Genomic DNA, 25,405 nt, shown 5'->3' with positions numbered 1-25,405 from the left:
TATCTCATATATATATATATATATATATATATATATATATATATATATATATATATATATATAAACACTTATATAAATTTATATATATATATATATATATATATATATATACATATATATATATATATATATATATATATATATATATATATATGTATACTTATTATTTAATATATATATATATATATATATATATATATATATATATATATATACCACTCAAGAAGAAGATAAATAAATTGTTTAAATAATTGCTGCCAAATTCAAAATAAGCAAACACATTTTTAATATGAGGCCTTCTCAAATCAATGCTAGAAGCATTGTTATATTTGTAGTAATACTCTGTATTTAAAAATGTTAATGTATGTCAAGTCATACTGTTTTTCTGTTCTCAATTATTCAAGCTAAGATGAACTGAGTTAAGTGGATACCAAACTGTTTCAGTCCAATCTATCTGAAATGAGTCCTTACATAAGAAGCGTTATGACTCAACCTATCTCAGTGTGGGTGTTTTTTGCCTAACTAGTTAGGTGTGTTAACTATTTTGTAGTGTCTTAACATAGCTCAACATTAATTCACATTTAAAGTGTTGAACAATAATTGGGATATGTCGATAGTTAATATACAAACCAAAGAACGGAGGTGGAGGTGTTCAAGTTGGAAACATGTCTGATCAGATGTCATTTTGGTCTCATCATTACGGTCTGATCAAAAGCAGGTTTAAGCGCACATTAGACTGATCTGAAAAAAAATAAAAAGAAATTGAGAGCAATTTGGTTTCATCAGAAACCATTTTGAGCGCGGTTTTTTTAAAACAATTCGTTTGTGTTTTTTACCGACAGCTGTCGGCTCTGCCAAGAGGCAGAAATACAGCAGAATTCTGATTGGCGACTTATCTAGAGTCTGATGGCGCTGATCAGAACCAGGGTTCCAGCTGATAGCAATTGCCGGTTCTCTATAGAAGTAATTTTGAAAAAACTGTAGATCAAAGCATTTTTTATGGAGAGTGGTCTATAATCATCTTTTCATTCAGAGACATATCATACTAAATTATTTGTACATGTTTAAACCTATTCTCTGATCAGACTGTTTCAAGCGTACTTGAGTCTGATTAGAGGCGATGTCAACCGCACTTGAGTCTGGCCAGGTTTGGATTCAGACGCAGTTGAATTTGATCAGAGGCAATTTTGAGCACATTTGAAAGTGATCAGAGGTGAATTTGAGCGCACACTAGTCTGCTCACAGTCAGAAGTGAGCGAAAAACATTCTCATCAAGAGTGACTAACGACTGCACGATCAGAGCAGTCTTTCGAGCGTTTTTCAAGGGCATATGGGGTTTCAAGCGCACCTCAGTCTGATCAGAGGTCATTTTGGTCCGGGTTGACCAAATCAGAGGTAACTTTTTTCTAGGACGGTCTGGACTCGAGGTTAAACTGCGAACCCCATTGTCTAGTTAGAAAAAAAGTCGCCATTATTTCCTGCTTGCTACATTAGTTTAATTAGCCCATTTGGTCTACTTTAGCAATAGAGAGAACACTTTATTTCAATGATTCGAAACGAATGATACATTTAAACGATAGCAAAGACAATGATTAGTTTGAGTGTCCTACACAATGAAAAAAAGGACTGATAGATTTCTGTTTAAACATATTTGCTGTCTGTAAATAATTGTTTTAAAAAGTGTTTATTTTGGTATGATATTGGTCTGCTCTGTCTGGCGCACAGCAATAAATGGTCGCTCTGGCCCACAATTGGGTTTTGATATGTTTGGTCGGGGCTGGGGTATGTCCCTGGTCTGTTGTGTCTGGCCCAGGGTGACCAGAGTCCATTCGGTCTGCTCCAAGCCTCACCTTCACTTTGTTCCGTCTGCACCCCTGTCATTTCTTTCCTAAAATTTTTTTTAAAAATTGGTAGCTCTCCAAATTAAATTGAAGGCAGGATTTAAAAAAGTTACCAAGAGAAACCAATTCCAAAGGTCTTTTCCCAAATTTTCAGCGCATGATTTTCGTAAATAAGGAAAATGCTGAAACTTATAAAAAGAAATCTTTCAAATTACTGTTATCCCGTTAATAACTTAGTAAACATTAATAGACTTGGAGTTAGATACACAAATTTGGTTGGTTGAACTATGAGCGTATTATTGTCCTCACTTTACTTTGACAAAAACGTGCTGGATTCGTTGGATGTGCACTATGAACTCTGGACATTTTAATGTGCTGATCTAGGGTCTGGCCGTGGTTCTGTTCGGTCTGGCTGGAGTGACCAAACTCGTTCGGCCAAATTTAAGATATCGTCGGTATCGTCGTTTTTTAAACCAAAAACAAAGTTAATCATTGTGATTTTTACGCCCTTAGCATCGCTTTTGTTCGGTAATTGACGTAGGAAAGATGAATGCGGTATCGTTGTTTTTCAAACGTAAAAGTTTTGGTATCGTTGTTACAGGACACTTACGGTTGTTAATTTTTTTGTGAAGTATTAAAAAAATCATCAACCACTTGCACTTGGATAACTTTTTTGCCAGGCGAATTAAGAATAGCAACTCTGGTTGAACCTTCTCGGGAGCACGACATCTTTGATCGATAATCTTGCATCTTTGAGGTCTTGAATGTGGAACCGAGCACACTGACGATATTTTACGTCTGGAACCAAACATACCAATAGTCTCAAAAGTTTAAATATCGAACATATCGAATCTTTTAAAACGGAACGTACCGAATCTCTCTTGTGTATAAAAACAACGATACCGAAAATAAGGAAGCTCTCTTTTATTTAAAACCAAAGATACCCAGCTTATCTTGCGTCGTTTATGTTCGGTATTCTGGACTTGCGTCTTGATCTGTTCCGTTTGAATCCCTTTGTAGGCGAACAAAATCCATCTACCTATACCTGTTTTTTGCCGAGAACATTAATCTGGGAGCTTGCCTAGCAGAAATCAGCTGGTTTCAGCGAATTTCTTGCGTTTTTTTAAATATTTTCAACCCTGAACGGAGAACTCTGATGCATTGCCAACAAATATACTCCATTATTTTCTGAGTAATTGGAATAAGAATTGTTCCGGCCCCAACCTTAGTGGAGGAGGAATTGTATGCTCAACTGTTTTCTTCTTCTGTTAATCTTGGCCGACCGAAATATTCATTGTAGAAAGTTTTGAGTGGTATCATTAGAAAGCTCTTATACGGTAGAATGATTAATCGAAGAGACTTTTTGATCTTTTTATTTCCAAGGAATTATCGAAGGTTAAACTTTTCTGATCATTTGAGTGATTTCCGTTGTTTTGGTCAACATTTTCCAAATTTTTGCTCAAGTTATTGTCAATTTTTCATTGAGCATGTCGAAACTGTTAATGATAGTGTTATCGGTTTTACTTTTACAGAAAAAGAGTGTTCTTGAACTGTTTGATCCAATTTTTTAACCAAAAATTAGGCTGAACTTTTCTCTGAAATATCAATCTTTTTTTCATCAAAAAATGACGCGAACGCTGCTTTTTTAGACCACTTTCTTTAAATTTGCCAGAAGTAGAGACCTAACAGCTGGTATCACAACGTTGAGCAGAAAAAAGATATAGTTTTAATTTAACTTCCCTGTGCGTGTTATCTATTAAATTTCGCTATATTAAACGATCTTTGTCCAAAATGTATCTTCTGGTTTTACTTTGAAACGGTTGTCGCCAAATGATTTATTGGGTCACATTTAGAACATTTGTTTGTTGTTAATAAATGCCCAGAAATATCATGCCCAGCTTTATTGCCATGGTGGTTTTTGACAATCAAAAATTATTCTGGTTGTAAAAGAGTGATGTCTTTTTTAAGCAATTAGTAAAAATTTTCTTGTGAGAGGTTTTTTGAGCAGCTGCCCCGTGAAAAGTAAGTCATTTGAACATATAGCGTGCTTTCATGGAAAATTCCATGATTTTAAGGGATTCGAAAAACAAGTGTTTTCGTAAATCTTCATTGAGCTGTTTTGTTTTTGCCTGCCTTTTGCTGTTCCTTTTGCAATCTGTTGACTTAGTTTCAGATGGAAGACCCTTAATTGGTATAATTGAAGCTATATAATGCTTTAGGTTGTACCTAATGACTTTAATAACTTGGAAAATATATGTTTTAAGAAAAGATCAGTGTGTTGTTGAACTTCGCAACTTATTTTTCAAAGTTCTGTCGAGTTGCAAATTAGAATAAACAAATTTGATGATGTGTTTTTTCTATTGACTTCAAATGCAACGAACTAATAAATTGATGGTTTTGATACCACGGAATTATTAAAAATTTAATTATTTTTGGACATTTGATAACTTGTGAAGATGATGTTTGCTTTCTTGTCAAATTAACACCAGAGGAGCAAGTCCTATTGGTTTTTATAGCAGGCAAAAATTGAACAAACATTGAAAGTAATTAGTGAAAAGCTCATGGTTTTAACGGCTTCGAAACAGTTTCTTGCGAATTATGGTTCATTTTTGATTGTTGCCTTCATTTGTAGTACTTTTGTGATCGTATCAAGTATTCTGGTTAAAACAGGTGTAGTGGCTTCAACTGGATTTATAATTGCAATTATTTAATTGTGTTAGTTAATAGATGTCGGTTTTAATGACCCTGATGTTGAATATTTGGAAGAATTAACTTCCATTTTTTGCTGCACTGTTTTGTCTTCGTTTTTCTTAACTTGTATCTTAGTCTCAATAATGACAATCTCCACCCATTGTTGTTGGTGAAAATAACATTATTCTTTTTCTTGTCTTTATGCGTCGGCTGATGGTTTTATGGCTCTGACACTATGTGTTTCATATTTTTTAGTTCATGTTAAACGTCAATGGTCATGGTCTCTACTCGGAGATTTTTGCACAGTGCTTCTTGAATGAATGCGCAATAATGTTCCAAACTAAACCAAACAAACAATTTTTTAAATCTTTTTAGTTGCTGGTTTATGAAGTAAATCGCTTCAAATCTGTATTTCCTTAGCATTGTTTTTGTAGAACTGATTGTTTATTTTGAGTTCTTCTTGTATTTGTTGTTCATTTGTGGGCTTATGGCTTCGTGTCCACTATTGAGGTAAAAATTGACTTCCTGAAGATTTAAAATTTATTCTTTTTTGTGCGTTGTACGTCAAAGCGTGAACGGTTCTGATGACTTTTAAGAGTTTTTGTTTTAAAAGAATCCGCGAATTTTTGAATTTTGGCAAATTTGTGTCTTATTTTTGTCAACTTGTAGCCTAGTTTCATCAAAGAAGATCAAAATGGATAATTTTAACTATTTTATCAGTTGATAGTTTTATGGCTTTGGTACCTCCAGTTTTTATAAACTTTTTGCGAATTCTGGATTTTTGCCCATATTCGAAGTCCTTTTTTGTTGTCTTGTCACATTACAAGATAATTGACGGTTCTAATTGGCTTCGAAGCAAGGAGAACTTGAACACATTTTTATAATGTTTTTTATTCTACAGCTAGGGTTTTAGCGGCGTTGTCACGCTCCCACAGTTTATTTGATTATTCAAAATTTTCATGTATTTGTCGTTTTTTTTTGCACTCGCATGTCATAATCTGGATAATGACTGGTCTCTTTGGTTTCTTATGGTGTTATAAGAGAAACTGTTTAATTTTTTCAATTGATATTTTATAGATTTAATAATTTTGTAAAAAATTGTTTCCATTTTCATAAACCTTTAAATTTTTTTCGTTGCTTTTTTTTTGTTAAGGCTTTGCCCCTTGTTACTGACTTGACACTTTTTGTTGCTACCAAGTCTCATCAGGGACAGATCACATCTGCTTTGAAGTGAAACACAAGTTGATTTGTTCAGTTTAGTTTATGCCTGATATTATTTGACTTTGTTAATCAGGTTTTCTTCAAAGGAATAGATATTTTTGTGTTGTTTTGTCTCGCTGTCGTATTGATAGCAATTCTTATCGACTCTACAATGAAGACTCTCTTCTTGAAAACTTTTAGCGGTTTGAGTATTAAATTTTAAAACCCATTTTCCAGTTATTTTCAGACAATATCTTTTTTTCTGAAAGTTTTTTTCTTTCTTATTTGAGTCAAGTCAGCCAAAAAGTGGTTGAGCCGGGTTATACATTAAATGCAAGCGCACATTACCGAGTCTCTTCGTTATAGCTGAATCAATTTATCTGGGCAACTTACCAAGGGATCAATTTTGCTGCCCTGGGCATGGAAGATTTTGGCTCTGACACTGTCGTCCTTCAGAAAAGGTGGACAAACGCTTCCATTTTCCTCCTCTATTTTTTGTTCTTTGCGCTTACTCAGATCTCAACAGCACCAAAATTTTAGTTAGGACTACAATAGTTTCTTTAATGATCGGTTTTGTATTAGGCTGAAGTTTTCACAGAAAGCTCATGATTATTGCATCCATGAAAAATAAAGTACCATTTGGAATTAAGTGGGCTCAACGTTTCACGGACAATTTATCAAATAAACTTTGAGGAACAACAGTTTTATAAAGGTCAAGTGCTGAGAAACACCGTTTTTTTCACGAACCCAAAACTACAAAAATGATGACTCGCTGGCAGATATCAAAAGGCATCGACGTTTAGTAGATAGCAAACTACAAAAAACAGAACGGTAAATTGATGAAAGTCAAAAAAATTGAGAAAAAAACAGATACCCGGGTCGAAACTTCTCACATTTTGTTGCAATTGGACGACTTTTTAGGGTATACCGCCCCTAGCAAAAATTGCAATGTAAAAGTAGGCTGTAATGGGCTTCAATGGAAGGATTTTTGAGGAATTAGCCCCCTGACCAAAATTGCGATGTAAGAGTGGGCTGTATTGGGCTGTAATGGGAAGACTTACCCCCTGGTCAAAGTTGCGATGTAAGAGTGGGCGGCACTGGGCTGCATTGAGAGGACGTTTGAGGAATTATCCCCTGGCCAAAACTGCGATGTTTAGGAATTGGGCTTACCAGGGGGTAAAATGGTGTAAGAGTGTGGGGGATTTATCAGAGGGTGTAAAATGATGTAAGAATTGGGCTGCCAAAAAGGTAAATTGATGTAAGAGTAAGGGGTAAATTTGTTGGTGGGGGGTAAAATGAAGTAAGAATCAGGCTACAAAAGGGATAAATGGTGTAAGAGTAAGGGGTTAATTTGTTGAGAGGGGGTAAATTTATGTAGGAAATGGGCTTCCACGGGGTTGAAATGGTGTTAGAGTGAGGGGTAATTGGCTCAATGAGGATGAAATGATGTAATAATAGTGCTGCCAAGGGTTGTAAAATGATGTAAAAGTGAGGTGCCGATTATTTCAGAGGGGACAAAGTTGTTCAAGAATTGGGCTTCCATGTTAGTAAGTAAAATGATGCAATAGTTAGGGGAGGGGTTATTTTTTTGAGAGTTGGTCATTTTAACAAATATTAGCCATATAGATGAACGGTCAAGAGTTGGACAACTTTTGATGGTATGGAGGCTAAGGACAACTGGCTGAAGGTACAGAGGTTGTGGGTTCATGACTGTCAGTCTTCGAGTACGGTGGTAAAAAACAATGAAAGATAAGCGCTTCTAAGGGGGTAAAAAGATGTAAGAGTGGAGGGGAATAACTTGTTCAGAGGGAGTACAGTGGTGTAAGAGTGGGCTGCGAAGGGGGCATAATGATGTAAGAGTGGGGCTGCAATGGCACAATTGTTTTTAACGAAAAAGCAGTTCAAAACTTTTACATCTTTTTCGGCTGCAATGAGCTGCCAGGGGGATAATAAATGATATCAGAGTGAGGGGATAAAAGATAAAATTACCCCTCACTTTTACACACTTTTGGTCTGTTAAGGGGGGTAAAACGATGATAAAATGAAGGGGTAAGAGGAAAAGTAACCCCCATTCTTAATTGTTTTTGGTTTGTCAAGGGGAGTAAATTAATGTAAGAGTGAGGGGGTAAAAAATAAATTAACACCCCACTCTTACATCCTTTTTATCTGTCAAGGGGGTAAAATTGTGTAAGAGGTTGGGGGTATTTTGTCCATTACCTGCTCAATCTTACATCAATTTATCCGCCTTGACTCCCATTGCAGCCCCACTCCTACTGGCAGTCCGATCCGGCAGACCGATCCGGCACTCCTACTTCGACCTGGCAGACCGATCCGTTTGTGCCCCCCCTAGGATGTTTTGCACCCCCAATTACATATCAGGTGCCATTACCACACAAAAGAAATAATGGAACCAACTTATATTTTTATATTTTTAAAGATAAAAAGGTGTATGTGCTGTGCCTAGCTGTCTGTTTTTATCTTGGTTTACAATGGACTTCAGATTTGTTATCTGAAACTTAATTGAATTGAGTTTCGAGAGAACTGGCTACGGGGGGGGGATCGCAGAATCGATGCATACTATTTTGAAGATGGAAAATGGAACCAAATATCCCAGATTGATGTTGATTGAAACCGGATTGCGTGGGTGGAGGTTCAGCTATGGCTTTGTGAACACAATTCTGGTTCTGATTCTCATCAAACCCTTTCACGAGCCCATCAAAAATTTCTGTCGCAGCTGTCTGAGGAAAAGGGAAGGCGATGACAAAAAGTAACCTCGCATTATTACAGATATTTTCTAAAAAATTTTTGCAAGTAACTCTCTGATTTTTTCCCCTTATTTCGTTAAATACCTAAAAATTTTGGGTCTTCAGCATTATAGCCTCAGTCCCGAAATTATAGTCCCTCATTTGGTTTTTAGGGTAATTTTGGGGGTGGCACGTGCACAATTAGTTATATGACCACTAAGCTGGGACGGGCTACAATGGGAAGGACCCAATTTTTTCCCGGTTTTCCTGTTCATATCATGATAGCGTTTCCAATATTAGCAATAATACATTAAAATTCCATGTTGCTACTATAACTCACCACCAAGTGACAGTTTCGAAGAGTTTCGAAGAAATCCGGCATGTTTAAATAGTTTTCTCAATTTCTAATAATACCCAAGAAGAATTGATAGGGCAAGTTTTTCCAACAGTTGATTTAACCATCGCTATAATACTTATACTTGGACAGAACAATCTGACTAAAGTCGCAAAAGGTAATTAAAAATTTTGATATTTTCCAATTTCATCCATACTATAAGAACGGAAATTTTTGTTTTCTTAGGCCAATTAAACAAATTCATGTGTTGCAGAATAAACGCATGGAACAATCATAACCCGTGTTGAGGACAACGACGAAAAAACGACAATATTTTGTAAAAAGTTGTCGTTTTTCGTCGTTTTGTCGTCGTTTTCGTCGTTTTGTCTTCGTTTTCTTCGTTTTCATTAGTTTTCGTCGTTTTAGTTGTCTTTTAAGTGTAAGAAATGATCGTTTCTTCGTCGTTTTTTTTTGTCGTTTCTTACGTCGTTTTTTTTTCAATTAAAATTGTCGTTTTTTGATTGTTTTTTCGTCGTTTTTTGTCGTTTCTTACGCCGTTTTTTTGTTATAAGAAATCGTCGTTTCTTGATCTTTTTTCGTCGTTTAATTGCTCGTGAACTATTTTTTCTCTATTAGATCGTTTTGGCGTAAAAGTATCATGGCCTGATAGCGAAGAGGTGAGTGCATTAGGTAAAACTATCAGGAGTTCAACGGTTCGAATCCCAGCGGGGATCGTTTTGCGTCGTTTTTTTTTTTTGAAAAACGATCATTTCTTACATAAACATAACGAACAAAGGGCTTTGATCGTTTTTGTCTAATGAAAACGATTAAAAAACGACGATTTCTTACAAGTGAAAAACAAAATTCTTCAACACGGGAAGACAGATTTGGGCCATCTCTGATTTTTTTTGTCATTCCGTGAACTTTTTGCTAGAGCTCGCGTTTTCTACGACTTCTTTTCTTTCTTTGGAGAATTTCCGAAAGAGAGAAAATTCAAAGTATGGCCTTTCTCCTTCGACATCAAAATGAAAGGAAACCAACTCTTAATATCTCAACAGAACATCCCATGGGCTTTCAACCATCCTCTAACTCGAGACTCTGACAGACTTCGGGGTGAATGATTTATCTGAAAAACCACAGGCAGCCGGCTCATCGTCTTTTAAAGCTGAAAACTAGCCCTTTCGGGCCTCAAAGACAGACGTCTTAGAAGCCAATAATTCACCCCGTGACTAATACCCTAAGTGGTTTTTCTGTCGAAGACCCACTCACAAAATTATTTTGTGATGGGAACCAACAGACACGCCATAAATAACCCTTTTGGATTGAGAGCAACAAGATTTTTAAAAAGATATCAGAATCATCAGATATCATAAACACCTCTGCATACCTTGTTAAGTTCGAGGAATTGGTCAATTTCTGGTGGTAAAAGAGCAGAGATGAAACTGAAAGAAACTTTGAAACTTTGACACCCAAAGAAACAGTATTTTCGTACAGTACCCCGCTGATCATACCAAGATCTCTAAGCTTTCCGGACTTGAGTCTCAGAGCATGTCGTTGCTGAGCAGTGCATTTCAGGGTAAAAACTTAATTCAGTTTCTGAAACATTGCATCTCCAATTAAGTTTTTTCATGTGCAGTTTTCCTTCATTATGATTTTATTGAGGTCACAGAGTTCGCCCAGGCTGAATTCATTATTCCGATCCCTCTTGAGGGGGGGGAACTATATACTCAATTGGGTTTTTTTTGTTCAGTAAATTTTGGCCGATCGATATATTCATCGTAGAGAGTTGAGACTGGTATCATTAGAAAGCTTCTCCAGCGTAGAATATGGAATTAAAATGGTTTTTTGATTTTCGTTTTTGACAGGGAGATATCGAGGTTTAAACTTTCGAGAAAATAGAGTGAATTCCGTTGATTTCATTCACCTTTTTTCGGAATTTTTGACTAAAATTTCGCCAATTTTGATAAAATTTAATAAATTTTTTCAAAAAAATGTTGTTGATTTTACGTTTAAAGACAAAATATATTGTCAGCTTTTTCATTGATTTTTTTTGTCACAAATTCCGGCTAAATATTTCACAAAATTCAGACTTTTTCATCAAAAACAGCACGAAATAAGTTCCGTAGTCCACTAGGATTAAATTTGCAGGAACTGCACACCCAAACACCACTAACACAATCTTTGTAGACTGAAAAGGGCGCTAATTCCACTTCAACTTCCGTTGAGAGTGCTCTGTAAATAAAACTTTGCCGTTTTTTGTTAACTTTATTCGTTGATTATCAAAAACGCAGCATTTCTTTTTGATTTTTCAAGTAACAAAATATCTATATCAATGACATTCCAAAAATTAAGTATTTGTAATGGACAATGAGCATTGACTAGTTCTGTACCAATCTTGGACCGTTGCAATCCAAAAATAGTTCGAATTGTCGTCAGTCGGTTTTTATGAAAAAAAATTCGATCTTTATTATATTAATTAAATAACAGAACATTTCAAATCAAAGCTCAATAGTGATAGTTCCTATTGGCTTCCTAATTAGCTCAAAATTAAATTTTCTAGTCGATTGCTTGAAAGCTTATGGTCGCTTTGACTTTTAAAATATTTGATTTTTAAATAAAAAATGGCTTATTGAACTTTGCCTCCATGTTTCTCTTAATTTGGTCAACTTGTTGCTTAGTGTCAACAATCAATGAGTGTACCTTCTTTCTGCTGAATTGTTATGTTAAAACTGCTATGTTTTAAGCTTTAAGTTATGGTGTTCTGGCTTTGATACTACTAGATTTCACATTTTTTTTTTAATTTTTAGGTATTTGCCCATTTTTCTTGTTTTCTAGTTTTGTCAAATTGTCACGTTATTAATTGTTCATATATCACATTTTTGCGTTCAAAATAACGCACAATTGATAATATTTAAATCCTTAACTATATAGGTTGTGGTTTCTTACCGTTTCAACAGTACTTTCTCCAAGAATTTAATTGATTTTTTAAAATTTTGTCTCTAACTGTCGGTTTTACTTTGTCTTTTTAGTCGTTTTTAATTTCCTGGACAATGGCCCGGTTTGATTGGCTTTTTTTGGAAGAGTAGATGAGCTGATGTTCTGATATTAGAAGATAGATAACGGCATTCATGCCTTTGAAAACAACTGTTTTCCAAAATGAAAAAAACGTTTCAACTTCGCAATTTTGTTCCTTCTATTGTCTGTTTGTTACCTGGTCTCGTTAATAAAAGGTTAAATATGACATTATTTTTGTCAAGGGAAGGTGTCGAAAGGGATTGGTGTCACAAAATCTAATGTTTTTAAGGAATTCGTTATGACTTTACTAGCTTCGACACTGGTTTTTCACAAAAAAAGTCAATTAATTTTTGAATTTTGTCGTATTTGACGTTCTTTTGTAGACGTAAGACTTGTTCTGGATAATTGCGGGTCTCAAGGGCTGCCTTTTGAAGAATAAACGAACATATTCAATTTTTCATTTTGTAATTAATGTATTTGGAAATAAATTTTTTTCGATAAAAAAAAGTATTACACAATCTTGCTTTTTTCTTTTTGGTCTAATTGTTACCTAGTTTCATTAATGAGAGGACACAAAATACATTTCAAGGGAAGGTGTCAAAGTGGATTGGTTTCACAAAATCCAATGTTTTAAGAGAATTTGTTATGACTTTACTGGCTTCCACACGGGTTTTTCACAAAAAAAAGTAAATAAAATTTGTGATTTTTTTGAAATTTGACGTTCTTTTTGTAGACGTAAGACATATTATGGATAATTGCAGGTTTCATGGGCTTCCTTTGGAATAATGGAAGAACATATTCAAATTTTTCATTGTGTAATAATGGCTTTTATGTCTTTGGAAATAAATTTTTTTCGAAAAAAAACAAGTATTACATAATTTTGCATTTTTTTCTTTTCTGTCTAATTGTTGCTTATTTTCGTTAATGAGCGGCCACATAATACATTATTGGTGCTAGACGAAGGTGCAATTGAACATATTTTGTGGGCCAAAGTATGACTTTACGGCTTCCAAATCATTTTCTGGTAAGTTTTAATTGGTTTTTAGTTTGTTGTCTATTTGTTGTTCTTTTTGTAACTGCAAAAAAATTGAATACCGAGAGTTCTTAATTCCCTTCCATAGAAGAATTGGTAATTGTAGACCTATGGGATATTTTAGTTGATTCCTAATGGTTGTCATTACTTTTAAATTAATCGTTTTTTTTTTAAAGTTCAGCGAATTTTCTAACTCCAAAGTTTCTGTTCTTTTTTGTCTAATTGTTGCCGAGCTTTTTTATGAACTGGTGAACCATTTTTTTCGGGTGAGTGACAAGTTATTTTGTTTATTTTAATTTTTATCTGACGCTATTTTGACTTTGTTATTAAGTTTTGTTTTTTAAAACGGAATTAATTTTTTTGATGTAATTAATGTTTGTTGTTGTTGTTTGATTTTGCCGTTCGTCTTCGCTCGCTTTCTTAATATCGGCATATCTCATCAATCTAATGCATCAATTTTAACTCCACTGAGTTATTTGCTTTGGAGGCTATCTTTTCGTTCTTACGCCAGTTTTTTTTGAAAAATACTTGAATTTTTTGTGTTTTTCCATCTTTTCCTCATTTGCTAGACGATTATGCCAAAATTGTGGATGAGTGGGGTCGGAACCTTATGTGCGATCGCACATTACCGAGCCGCCTTGTCTTCTATAGTCTGAAAATTACTGGTGCCCAAAAATTAAGTCTGAGCAGAATAATGTCTTTCTAATGTATTTCGAATAGCATATAAAGCAAACATTGTTGGCGGGAGTTAAGCTGAACATATTATTTTTCATGCAGTAAATTTACTGAACAATTGGGACTAGCCAATGTGGAATGCGACATGAACAGAGTACTGGTCATCCACAAACAGAAAAATGTCTCCGGATTAATTCAGCGCTGATGTGCTCTAGCTCCCACCTCCCGGTTGTAAATTGGTCGTTGAGTGAGAAATAAAGATCGATGGCAAACTAATACTCATTCGAGTGTTAATGAGGAAACAAAAAGACATGATAGGTGAGGAAATCAATGACATTGTGAAGTCATTAAATTTTTGCTTCAGTATTATCAACTTTAGCTGGTTTTAGTCATTTAATTGATCATATTTTGGAGATTACTGTTGGAATTGTTAATGGTATGCAACCCTTAATGCTGGAACGTATTTAGCTAAATTGTTTTTGTGCAGTTTTGCATTCGCTTCAATTACCCTGTCTCTCAGTTTCTTTTTTGTCGACTTTCGATACCAAGCCTTTGTTGTCCTTGCCATATAGGAAACTCAGAAGTCAGCTGTTAATTGCTGAGAATATATATTTCTCTTGAAACTGAATTTAATCTGAATTTCAACCTGGAGGAAAAATTTATATTAATTGATAACAGTCGTACCTAAGGATCTAACACAATTGTGTTCTATCCTCCAGCTCAATTCGTAATCGATTTACAGAATCATTGTATGCAAGTGATTGTTGTAGAACAAAAAAACTGCCAACATTGCACTGGAAACTGGATTTTGACTATGATGAAGGTCGCAGGCTCATCAAATATACCTTAACTTTTTTATCCAGTTAAACAATTTGAAAAACAAGTAATATTGTCGAAATAAAAAGAAACAGAATTTGTTTCTGCTTACTGAAGGAGAGATAATGTAATGCTATAAAAGATAATGTAACCAGTAATGCTTTGTGCGAGGTTACAGAGATTTGGCAGAGAAAAGAAACGAGTCGAAAATTTACCAAAATGTTGAACAAGAAGAATGCATTGGATTTCACTTCACGAAGGGGGGGGGGGTTGGAAAAAATTTCGTTGCCCACTCTCATTTTTTGTTTTTTTTTCGGCTTTCACAAAATTTCGAGTTTTATTGTTTTGTTTTTATTTTTGTTGGTCTGATTGCTCATTTTTCTGTTCAAAAGTGGCGCCAACAGCCATAAATCTTGAGCAATGGCCCAATTAACTATTTTCTTATTTTCTTATGTAAAAGCAACGTCTTAAAACTTGTCACTTGGAATATATCTTGAAATAATTAAATGAGATTCGTGACTTCAGACTGCTCCTATCGAACTTGTCTCGTTCTATAGGCTCCAGAGCATAAGTCACTCAACATCCAGGCAGCCATAGGACATTTTAGACAGATGCGGTTGCACCTTATACATTTTTATTGAATAGACATTATTATCCAGTTTGAATAATTTCTGCATCGAAAGAAAGTGGCTGACATTTTGTGTGCCCAATTCCAAATTGCATTTAATTATTTAATTACCCCCCCCCCCCCCAAGGAAAACTATTTCCAATCCAATGCGGAAAAATAAGCATCTATCAGCGTTAGTAAATTTCGCAAATTCCAAAACCATTTAAAAACTTAGCAAGACCTAATTTGTTTTCAGTGAAAATGTTTATTGCTATGAGAACCGAAGGCCTAAATTGTCACTTAAAGTACTAGATTTTACATTCAGTTTACTCTATTTTCACCAACATTCTTGATATCAATTCTCACAAATAATAGTATAAACTATGCTTTATAACTTTTTTTCAATTTCATGCAGTTGATCACAATTGGCGCCCCAGGCTGAGGTCCCAGACCGAAACCGGATATGTCCGGACCGAAATGAACGCACGAAGGGGGTGTCGTGCGTTCAAAATTACACGGTATGGAAACACGGATGAACGCACGATGGTCTGGACATGAACGCACGATGGTCTGGACATGAACGCACGATGGTCTGGACATGGACGCACAACAAATTTTGGCGTTGAACGCACGAATTTGATCTGGAGCGCACGATGGTCTGGACAAGAACGCACGAAAGTCTGGACATATACCGTTTCGGTCTGGGATGGTCTGGACATATTTGCCTTCGAACGCACGAAGAACGCACGAAAAGTTTTGAACGCAGGATAGTCTGGACATATCTACTTTCCGTCTGGGCCTGTCTGGACATCAGAGAAGCAAACTAATCAGCATGCTTCACTGACGCCAGTGTTGGTGGTGTTTCAAGTTGATTTGGTGTTTCTTAAGCTACAGTTTTTAGCACGTGCCTCTCCTGGTACACATCTATTTTCAAGCAGAAGTCAAAGACGATTATTTTAGTCCTGACCAAATTTGAGGTCAATGTCTATTGTCCAACTTAAGCCTCCTCATAGGCAATGTAAGTCGAGCACCGTCTCGTCATACCGAATAACCGTTGAGGAAGTTCTTTTGTTAAATTGAGCTTTTGATTATAGTGAATTCTACTTTCAGGTATGTTTTTGCGGTAAAAATTTCTTATAGTTTGGTCCTACGTTCAAAAAAGAAAACACGTACATAAAATTCTATATAGAGCACCTGTTAATCTGTAATGAACGAAAAAGATCAGTTGTATAAATTGCTACTTTTTGAATAACCGATCAGGAATTTTCCAAGCAAGATCACGAGACCCAGTTGAGGTCACATGGAAACTTGTATTGTGTATTGCTGCAAAATTTTAGACATTCAAAAACAAAGTTAATTGTTGCTATCTTAATCTGTAGCAGTGCTAGATACAATACAAAATAATAATTTTTAGTGCTATCTGATGCAATCTTACTGTGCTTTTGCCGTAGTCTATAATGACATCGTGAATCAACCAATAATAACCATAGTGAAGCAATCAAGAATAGCCGCGGACAACGCCAAGCTCAGCTGAGCGCGGCGGCTAAAAGCTTAGCGATATAGCTCGTGCAGTAAGAGCTAATGTTCAGCTTATTTCCTCACATTAGTACATACAATTATGCGCTATAAAAGATAGTGATGGTTGTAGCTAATTTCTTGTTTCCAATTCAAAGTCTCATTATCCACGCACATTTTTTAATATGAAGTCTGGTGCACGGAGCAGCAAAAAACTCACACCTTAAGAATGTGAGATTTTCTTTCGTTAACTGTTACCGCTATTTTGTTTTCTTTTTTGTCACCGGAGGGATGATTTTTTTTGCATTGTTTTTGTTGTAATCGATAGTTATATTTCCGATTTCAGACTGCGATGTTCAATTTATCAGTCAGATATATTCGTTTGTTATTGAAAACGCCAAAAAGAGCGTTGATTTTTTTGTTTGCCTAATATGGTTTTTTGTTGAGGACCTGAAAATTTTTGAACTATTGCCGTAGCAGATGTGTCAACAAAACAGAATAACTCGATGCGACAAAGCGACACAAGAAGACAATGAAATCTAGATCAACCAGAGAAGAAGTCATTTTCACAAACTGAAACACTGTCTTCTCAAAACTGGGGTGAGATGTAGCAGTGCTAAATAAAATACAAAACAATCATATTTAATACTATCTGATTCAATCCTTCTGTGCCATTGCCGTAGTCTATATTGACATGTGAATCAACCAATAATAACCATAGTGAGACAACCAAGAATAGCCCCGAACAACAACAAGCTCAACTGAGCGCGGCAGCTAAAATCTTAGCGATTTAGCTTGAGCAGAAAAACTAATGTTTAGATTATTTCGTCACATTTGTACATACAATTATTCGTTATAAAAGATAGTGATGACTGTAACTATATACTTGTTTCCATTTCAACATCTCATTACCCACACATTTTTTTACTCTTAAAAATCACCATTCCAAGAAAACAACTCAGACAAAATATAGAACTGTAAGAGTGAAGGGTGAAGCTTCGGCAACTAAGCTTTGACTTGAGCGCTCTTTGATAGGCTCAACGAACATTTTAACAATAATAAATTTTTTAGTGTTTTAGAACGAACTAGAATATACAAAATTTAGAAAAGGGTGCTGTATTATTTTTTTCAGTTTGTCAAAATACTTATGTAATTCTTTTTTGAACTCCTTGAATATTAAACTGACGTAAGCTCCTCACTTAATGGAGAATTTTTTGCCTATGTTTGGCATGAATAAACAAAGAAAAAAGCAGATTTTTCTCCTTGCCTGGCTTAAAATGAGATTGGTTGTTTTTTTATTAATTGGATGCACCCAATTTTCGCACCTTCTGGTTTTTCAAATTGGAATGCCATTAGGCCAATGGGTCATTAGGTCAGAGCCTTTTCTCCCATGCAAGAAAAAATTTTAAAGCAGAAAAATGACTATACATTTACTTGTGTACTTAAAAAGAAACGACCTAGGCGAAAATTTTATATGAAATTTTCCTTCACTACCTAGCACAAAACGAACTACAAATTTGTTCAATGTAATACTTAACCATGATTATCCTCATTCTAGAGATATTAATTTTTCTCTTGGCTTCATGAAGCTCAATGATATGATCAAACAAACAACGAATAGCAACTTCCTATATCAAGATAAATGTAAAATTGATTTTGGCATCCTATTTTTGTTGCCAATTTTTGTTGTGAAACATTGTTAATATCACGTATCATGCTTTTGTGCTTCTATCAGCGTTGAGTCTCTGTTGCTTTAAATGGCAGGAACTTTCATTTCAGGTCATGGAGATCTTTGTTTTATAACAGGCACCATTGTACTGAATGAATGTATTTGTGTAACTAAAAAGGTGAAAATGAAATTTAATTTCAAAAGGTTCTTTGTTATGGTGACAGAATTTACGAGTAGTCTTGGACAGAATATTAGATAAGAGGATATTTAATAGTTTCCGTTTGTGACCCCCGTATTAGTAGGTATATATTATTTGCAAGACCTGAAACGCTTTTGCCATTTTGTACATAATGAATTACTATCTATGTGACTAAGGGATGCATAACGTACAGCGCGGGGCACAAAGGTGAAAACTACAAAAAACAATACGGATCCGCATAAAAAAAATTAAATATGTTTATGCAACTGTCGAAAAGAATGTTTACATTAGTAGCCCAAATACCTGTAGCTGAAACTTTTCAAGGCTGAAGAAAGTGTATTAGCCATTACTTCTAGAGGCTTCTAGAGGCGCGCCTATTTTTAACGGTGGATTATGTAAATCGCATTTTTATGGAGACTATTTATTGTTCTCATTAAAAAACTCAATTAACTTTTACCCGGATTAATAAGTCTTATTCTATTTGACTGAATGTGGGAATATAAATCTTTAGTTTCCCCGGGAACTTAGTACCCTAGCACGAGGGTGCTTGCTCCCAAATTCGTGCTGGGCAAATGTCATGATGGGAATAGTGTTTAAGTTTTACTTTCTAGTGAAAATTATTTAGAGTGAAAAGTTGGGCGGCTTTTCTTAACAATGAAGAAGTGAAATGTTAGTAGTGCGAGAGGGCTACTAAATAGAGCAAGCAAAATTAAACTTTGGAGGGCAACCTATTTGATACGAACTGAAACGTATTTAGATTTGCGTACATGTAATTCAAATGCATTTCTGTGTTTTGAATGCAAACTAATTGAATAAATCGAACTGCCTGAAATTTAAATATCTGACTATTTTTTCCTTTTAATTTATAATTCAGTTCATAAAAAGCAAAAATTTTACTTAGCAGGAACTAAGAGCTTTCTTTTCTCTCTTTATGAACGATGTCAAACTTTTGAATGGAATTAAAGGTGATAATATCACGACGTTTAATGATGTTTAATTTTTGTTGTGTCAAATTTTTTGACAAGTTTGTTTGAAAGTTTGTTCATAATTTTATTTTTCTTGTTTCAAAAAGAACTAAATGTTTTCCATTATTAGGGTACTGGAAAAAATACCTCAATTTCAGTTTATTTGGATTTTCAGTTGTAAAATCTAAACAAAAATTGCCAACAAAAGTTCCCAGGAAGACAGCTCTAGTCATATTTAGAAAGCAAGTGACATTAAAAAATTAATAAAAATTATATTCAACGTTAAACAAAAAAGATCAATACGTTAAAGATGATGAAAAGAATTCTTTATAAAATCAACTGCATGAATCAATTAACAGGCCCAATGCTGCAAGATCATCATCTAAAGATCAGGAAAATGAGTATAAAGATACCAAAATATTTTTTCTGATAAAAGAGCTCACTTTCCTCAAACCTTCTCAACCGACGAGGACGAGATTCCCCCTTACATCCAGTAAGAAATTTTGAGTAATTTGAGCTTTTTTCTTAATAAAATTTTTCTGATATTCGTCGGCAGTGTCATTATTGCTGCAAAGCTAGAAACTGATACCACAACTCCACATTTGAAGTCAAGCCACGGGTATATAAATATTTCACCAACTACGAAAAAAAATAATTGTGAATAAAAAGTAGGACGAACCAAAGTTTGATCCGAATAAAAGAAAGTGCTGACGACAGCAAAAACTCCATTCATTTATGGACTGAAACTTTGATTCTTATAACATTGTTTTGATATTAAATCTTCACTGCACGTCAAACCCGACAAGAAAGCAATAAGTGACAAAATTGACAAGTTTAATGTAAATCCCATCAATAAATCTTTCAATTCGAGTGATTGAGGCTTTGCCGTTTTGAAGTTCAACGAAATCATCAAGAAAAAAAACAAATTTGACATCTTTTATTATGATAACGTACACCAAAATCTATCATCCCAATTTCGGGATGAATACTTTTATATGATGTTCTTCGCTGTTTTCATTTTAGAAAATTTCGAGGAAATCTGTCCAGTGATATAGTACCCCTATTTAACACTCAGGCATGTCGAACTGATAAAAAAACCAAAAACCCATTTATCAATACAAAAAACTGTTCCTCTAAAATACATTTAATTTGAATCCATAAGTTTGCAACCATTGTTGTGATGCATTGCTAGGATCAGTGGTCATTTTTGACGTTTTCATCAGGGTTGACTCACTGTTGCTCATTTTTTAGAAAATTTCGAGGAAATCTGTCCAGTGATATAGTACCCCTAATTAACACTCAGGCATGTCGAATTGATAAAAAAACCAAAAACCCATTTATCAATACAAAAAACTGTTCATCAAAAATACTTTTAATTTGAAACCATAAGTTTGCAACCATTGTTGTGATGCATTGCTAGGATCAGTGGTCATTTTTGACGTTTTCATCAGGGTTGACTCACTGTTGCTGAAAATGGCATGACCTTTCATTTCTGGGCATGAAATGAAGGTTCATGTTTCACTACAATCAACCTTACTTTCAATGAAAATATTAGAGCCACTGAAATCTGTTTGTCAAAATACAATGTTTCATTTTGAAAAGAATACGTTTCAGAAATCGGGTTTTTCCTTTATAACACACTCCATAAATTTATAGCCCTCCTGATTATGGTATGTTACCGTAATTGAGGAAATAGTTTTTCTGACCACTAAACTTGGTGGCTAATGCCACGATGGGAATAGGTTTACATTTTACTCTCTAGTCAAATTAATTTAGAATAAAAAAATTGGGCGGTATTTCTTGGCTTTTGTGAAGACGTCAAAAGTGAAATGTTAGTAGTGCGAGAGGGCTACTAAATAGGCCAAGCAAAATTAGACTTAGGAGGTCAAATTAGTGGACACGAACAGTGCTGAAACGTATTTAGGTTTATCTTTTTTAATTTTTCACTTCGTCTCTTAAAAATAAGGAATTTACTTAGCAGGAAATAAGAGCTTTCTTTTTTCTCTTTATGAAAGAATCAATCTTTTGAATAGAATTAAAAGTAATTAAACCGCGACGTTTTCTGATGTTAAATTTCTGGTGTGCCAATTTTTTGTGCCACAAGTACGTTTAAAAAAAATTAGTTTTGCTTGTTTCAAAAAAAGTAAATGTTTTTCGTTACTAGAGAACTGAAAAACTTACCTCAATTTTAGTTTGCTTGGATTTTCAGTTGTAATATCACACAGTTACATACATGGCAGGTACAACTAAAATTTCCAATAAAAACGCTCAGAAAGACAGCTCTCGTCATATTTGGAAAGGAAGTTTTATTCGAAATTTAGTCGAAAATATATTCAAATTTAAACAAAAAAGATCAATGCAATAAAGATGATATTAATGTTTATAAAATCATCTGGATGAATCAACTAACAGGCACAGTGCTGCAAGATCACCATCTACAGAGCAGGAAAATGAGTATAAAGATACCAAAATTTTTTTCTGATAAAAGAGCTCACTATCCTCAAAACTTCTCAACCGACGAGGACGAGATTACCCCTTATATCCAGTAAAAATTATTGAGTAATTTGAGCAATTTTCTTAATAAAATTTCCTTTGATATTCGTCGGCAGTGTCATTATTGCTGCAAAGCTATAAACTGATACCACAGTTCCACATTTGAATTCAAGCCACGGGTATATAAATATTTCACCAACTACGAAAAAAAAAATAATTGTGAATAAAAAGTAGGAGGAACCAAATCTTGATCGAAATAAGCGAAAGTGCTGACAACTGCAAAAACTCCATTCATTTATGGACTGAGACTTTGATTCTGATAACATTGTTTTAGTAATAAAACTTCACTGCACGTCAAACCCGACAAGAAAGCAATAAGTGACAAAATTGACAAGTTTAATGTAAATCCCATCAATAAATGTTTCAATTCTAGCAATTGAGGTTTTGCCGTTTTGAAGTTCAAGGAAATCATCAAGAAAAAAAACAAATTTGACATCTTTTATTATGATAACGTACACCAAAATCTATCATCCCTTTTTTGCGATATATACTTTTATATGATCTTCTTCGTTGCATTCTTTTTAAAAAATTTCCAGGAAAATTGTCCGGTGATATAGTACCCCTATTTAACACTCAGGCATGTCAAATTGATAAAAAAAACCAAAAACCCATTTATCAATACAAAAAACTGTTCCTCAAAAATACATTTAATTTGAATCCATAAGTTTGCAACCATTGTTGTGATGCATTGCTAGGATCAGTGGTCATTTTTGACGTTTTCATCAGGGTTGACTCACTGTTGCTGAAAATGGCATGACCTTTCATTTCTTGGCATGAAATCAAGGTTCATGTTTCACTACAATCAACCTTACTTTCAATGAAAATATTAGAGCCACTGAAATCTGTTTGTCAAAATACAATGTTTCATTTTGAAAAGAATACGTTTCAGAAATCGGGTTTTTCCTTTATAACACACTCCACAAATTTTTAGCCCTCCTGATTATGGTATGTTACCGTTATTGAGGACATAGTTTATCTGACCACAAAGCTAGGTGGCTAATGTCACGATGGGAATAGGTTTACATTTTAATTTGTAGTCAAATTAATTCAGAATAAAAAATTGGGCGGTATTTCTTGACTTTGGTGAAGAAGTCAAAAGTGAAATGTTAGTAGTGCGAGAGGGCTACTAAATAGGCCAAGCAAAATTAGACTTAGGAGGTCAAATTAGTGGGCACGAACAGTGCTGAAACGTATTTAGGTTTATCTTTTTTTATTTTACACTTCGTCTCTTAAAAATAAAGAATTTACTTAGCAGGAAATAAGAGCTTTATTTTTTCTCTTTATGAAAGAATCTTTTGAATAGAATTAAATGTGATAAAACCGCGACGTTTACTGATGTTAAATTTTTGGTGTGCCAATTTTTTGTGCCACAAGTACGTTTAAAAACAAATTAATTTTGTTTGTTTCAAAAAAAGTAAATTTTTTTCGTTACTATAGAACTGAAAAACTTACCTCAATTTTAGTTTGCTTGAATTTTCAGTTGTAACATCAAACAGTTACATACATGGCAGTTACAACTTAAATTTCCAATAAAAAAGCTCAAAAAGACAGCTCGCGTCATATTTGGAAAGGAAGTGGTATTAGAAATTTAGTCGAATTTATATTCAAATTTAAACAAAAAAGATCAATTCAATAAAGATGATATAAATAAATGTTTATAAAATCATCTGGATGAATCCATTAACAGGCACAATGCTGCAAGATCACCATCTACAGATCAGGAAAATGAGTATAAAGATACCAAAATTTTTTTTCTGATAAAAGAGCTCACTATCCTCAAAACCTCTCAACCGACGAGGACGAGATTCCCCCTTACATCCAGTAAGAATTATTGAGTAATTTGAGCTATTTTCTTAGTAAAATTTCCTTTGATATTCGTCGGCAGTGTCATTATTGCTGCAAAGCTATAAACTGATACAACAATTCCAAATTTGAAGTCAAGCCACGGGTATATAAATATTTCACCAACTACGAAAAAAAAACAATTGTGAATAAAAAGTAGGAGGAACCAAATCTTGATCGAAATAAAAGAAAGTACCGACGACTGCAAAAACTCCATTCATTTATGGACTGAGACTTTGATTCTGAAAGCATCGTTTTAGTAATAAATCTTCACTGCACGTCAAACCCGACAAGAAAGCAATAAGTGACAAAATTGACAAGTTTAATGTAAATCCCATCAATAAATCTTTCAATTCTAGCAATTGAGGCGATTGAAACTAAACAAACCAACAAATTCCTATATTGAAACTGAAAATAACTGATCATTGACAAAAGATTTAAAAACCGAACACACCAAATCTTGCAAAACCGAACATAGTGAAGCTTTCTTACGTCACAGACCAAACATGGCGACAATTTGCTTCGTTTGAAACCGAACATACCGAACATTCGGGCGCCTTATTGTGTTAAAAGCCAAAGAAACCGAAAATTTCTTACGTCGGTTTGGTTCGTCCATCTGGACTAAAGAAGATCTTTTGGAAAGCAAAATTTCCCTAATTGTTTTCAGCATTATACAATTTAAACTTAACAATAACTGCGCGTCATTCCATACCTACGCATTAAATGATCTTCATAAGCTTAAACAGTTCCTCACTCTCTCTTTCGGAACATTTTTCCTACATTCTTGTCGGAACATTTCTCAGTTCTTCCAAAATTGTCGACATCTATACGTGTAGAATTCTGCAGCCTCGTGTAACAGTACCGCCATTCTTGTACCGTAAATTAACCAAATAAACGAGAATACAAATTAATAAGGGCACTGGTTTTTAAGAGCGCAGTATCAATTCGTATATACGTAAGCAAGCAGACAGAAAACAAGAATTCTTTCTGTCGACATTATGGCGACGAATGCTCTTTTAAACAAAAATATCTTTGGGACAAAAATATCTTTTGTGGGTCGTTTATTTATAGCTACTTGACGAGAATATTAACCAAATTAACCAAATAAACGAGAATACAAATTCATAAAGGCACTGGTTTTTAAGAGCGCAGTATCAATTCGTATATACGTAAGCAAGTAGACAGAAAACAAGAATTCTTTCTGTCGACATTATGGCGACGAATGCTGTTTTAAACAAAAATATCTTTGGGACAAAAATATCTTTTGTGGGTCGTTTATTTATAGCTACTTGACGTTTATAACAAAAAAAATGTGGCTTCACACATTGCTGTAAATTTTTTATCAGTTAGCATAGAATAAATTATCGTTTTTAGTGCAGTTTATATGACGCGCTCAAATTCCATCTTCTTAAAATCTTTCTGTAAAGGTATTCTTGCTGGCAATTTTTTTGATTAAGAGATCTTAACTGAAAAAATTATTAGTTAGTAATTGGAATTGGTGGAAAATATTTACATCTGCTCTGTTCATGCTTGCATTGGGGGCTGCATATCAATGGATAAAGGGACAATAATATAATTGTTACTACCCAGGCCTAGGCCTCAACTTATGAAAAGACTTAAAAAGTCTAGTCGGGGGGGGGGGGGGGAATATTGACTTTCGAGCTTCGGGGCAATCGCACTTTCGAGCTTCCTAGTTAAAGTCGAGC

At 34.5% G+C, this 25,405-nt stretch overlaps 2 protein-coding genes across 2 annotated transcripts in view; both read left to right on the top strand.

The window, feature by feature from the left end:
• The window catches only part of LOC142349046 (uncharacterized), a 44,020-nt gene extending 29,074 nt beyond the window's left edge, over positions 1–14,946 (top strand). The window contains exons 7-10 of the mRNA XM_075400458.1: positions 6,099–6,193; positions 8,347–8,499; positions 14,528–14,618; positions 14,875–14,946. Coding sequence (XP_075256573.1) covers positions 6,099–6,193; positions 8,347–8,499; positions 14,528–14,618; positions 14,875–14,946 — 411 coding nt within the window. The remainder of the gene's footprint in view (positions 1–6,098; positions 6,194–8,346; positions 8,500–14,527; positions 14,619–14,874) is intronic.
• LOC142349540 (endoplasmic reticulum resident protein 44-like) overlaps positions 1–25,405 on the top strand; it is a 558,035-nt gene that overhangs the window by 51,720 nt on the left and 480,910 nt on the right. The window lies entirely within an intron of this gene.

Source organism: Convolutriloba macropyga, chromosome 11, assembly GCF_964194025.1.
Source record: "Convolutriloba macropyga chromosome 11, txConMacr16.3, whole genome shotgun sequence".
In the NCBI taxonomy this organism is placed as follows: Eukaryota; Metazoa; Xenacoelomorpha; order Acoela; family Convolutidae; genus Convolutriloba; species Convolutriloba macropyga.
Note: the sequence above shows the minus strand (reverse complement) of the source record. Positions and strands in the feature narration are given on the sequence as shown.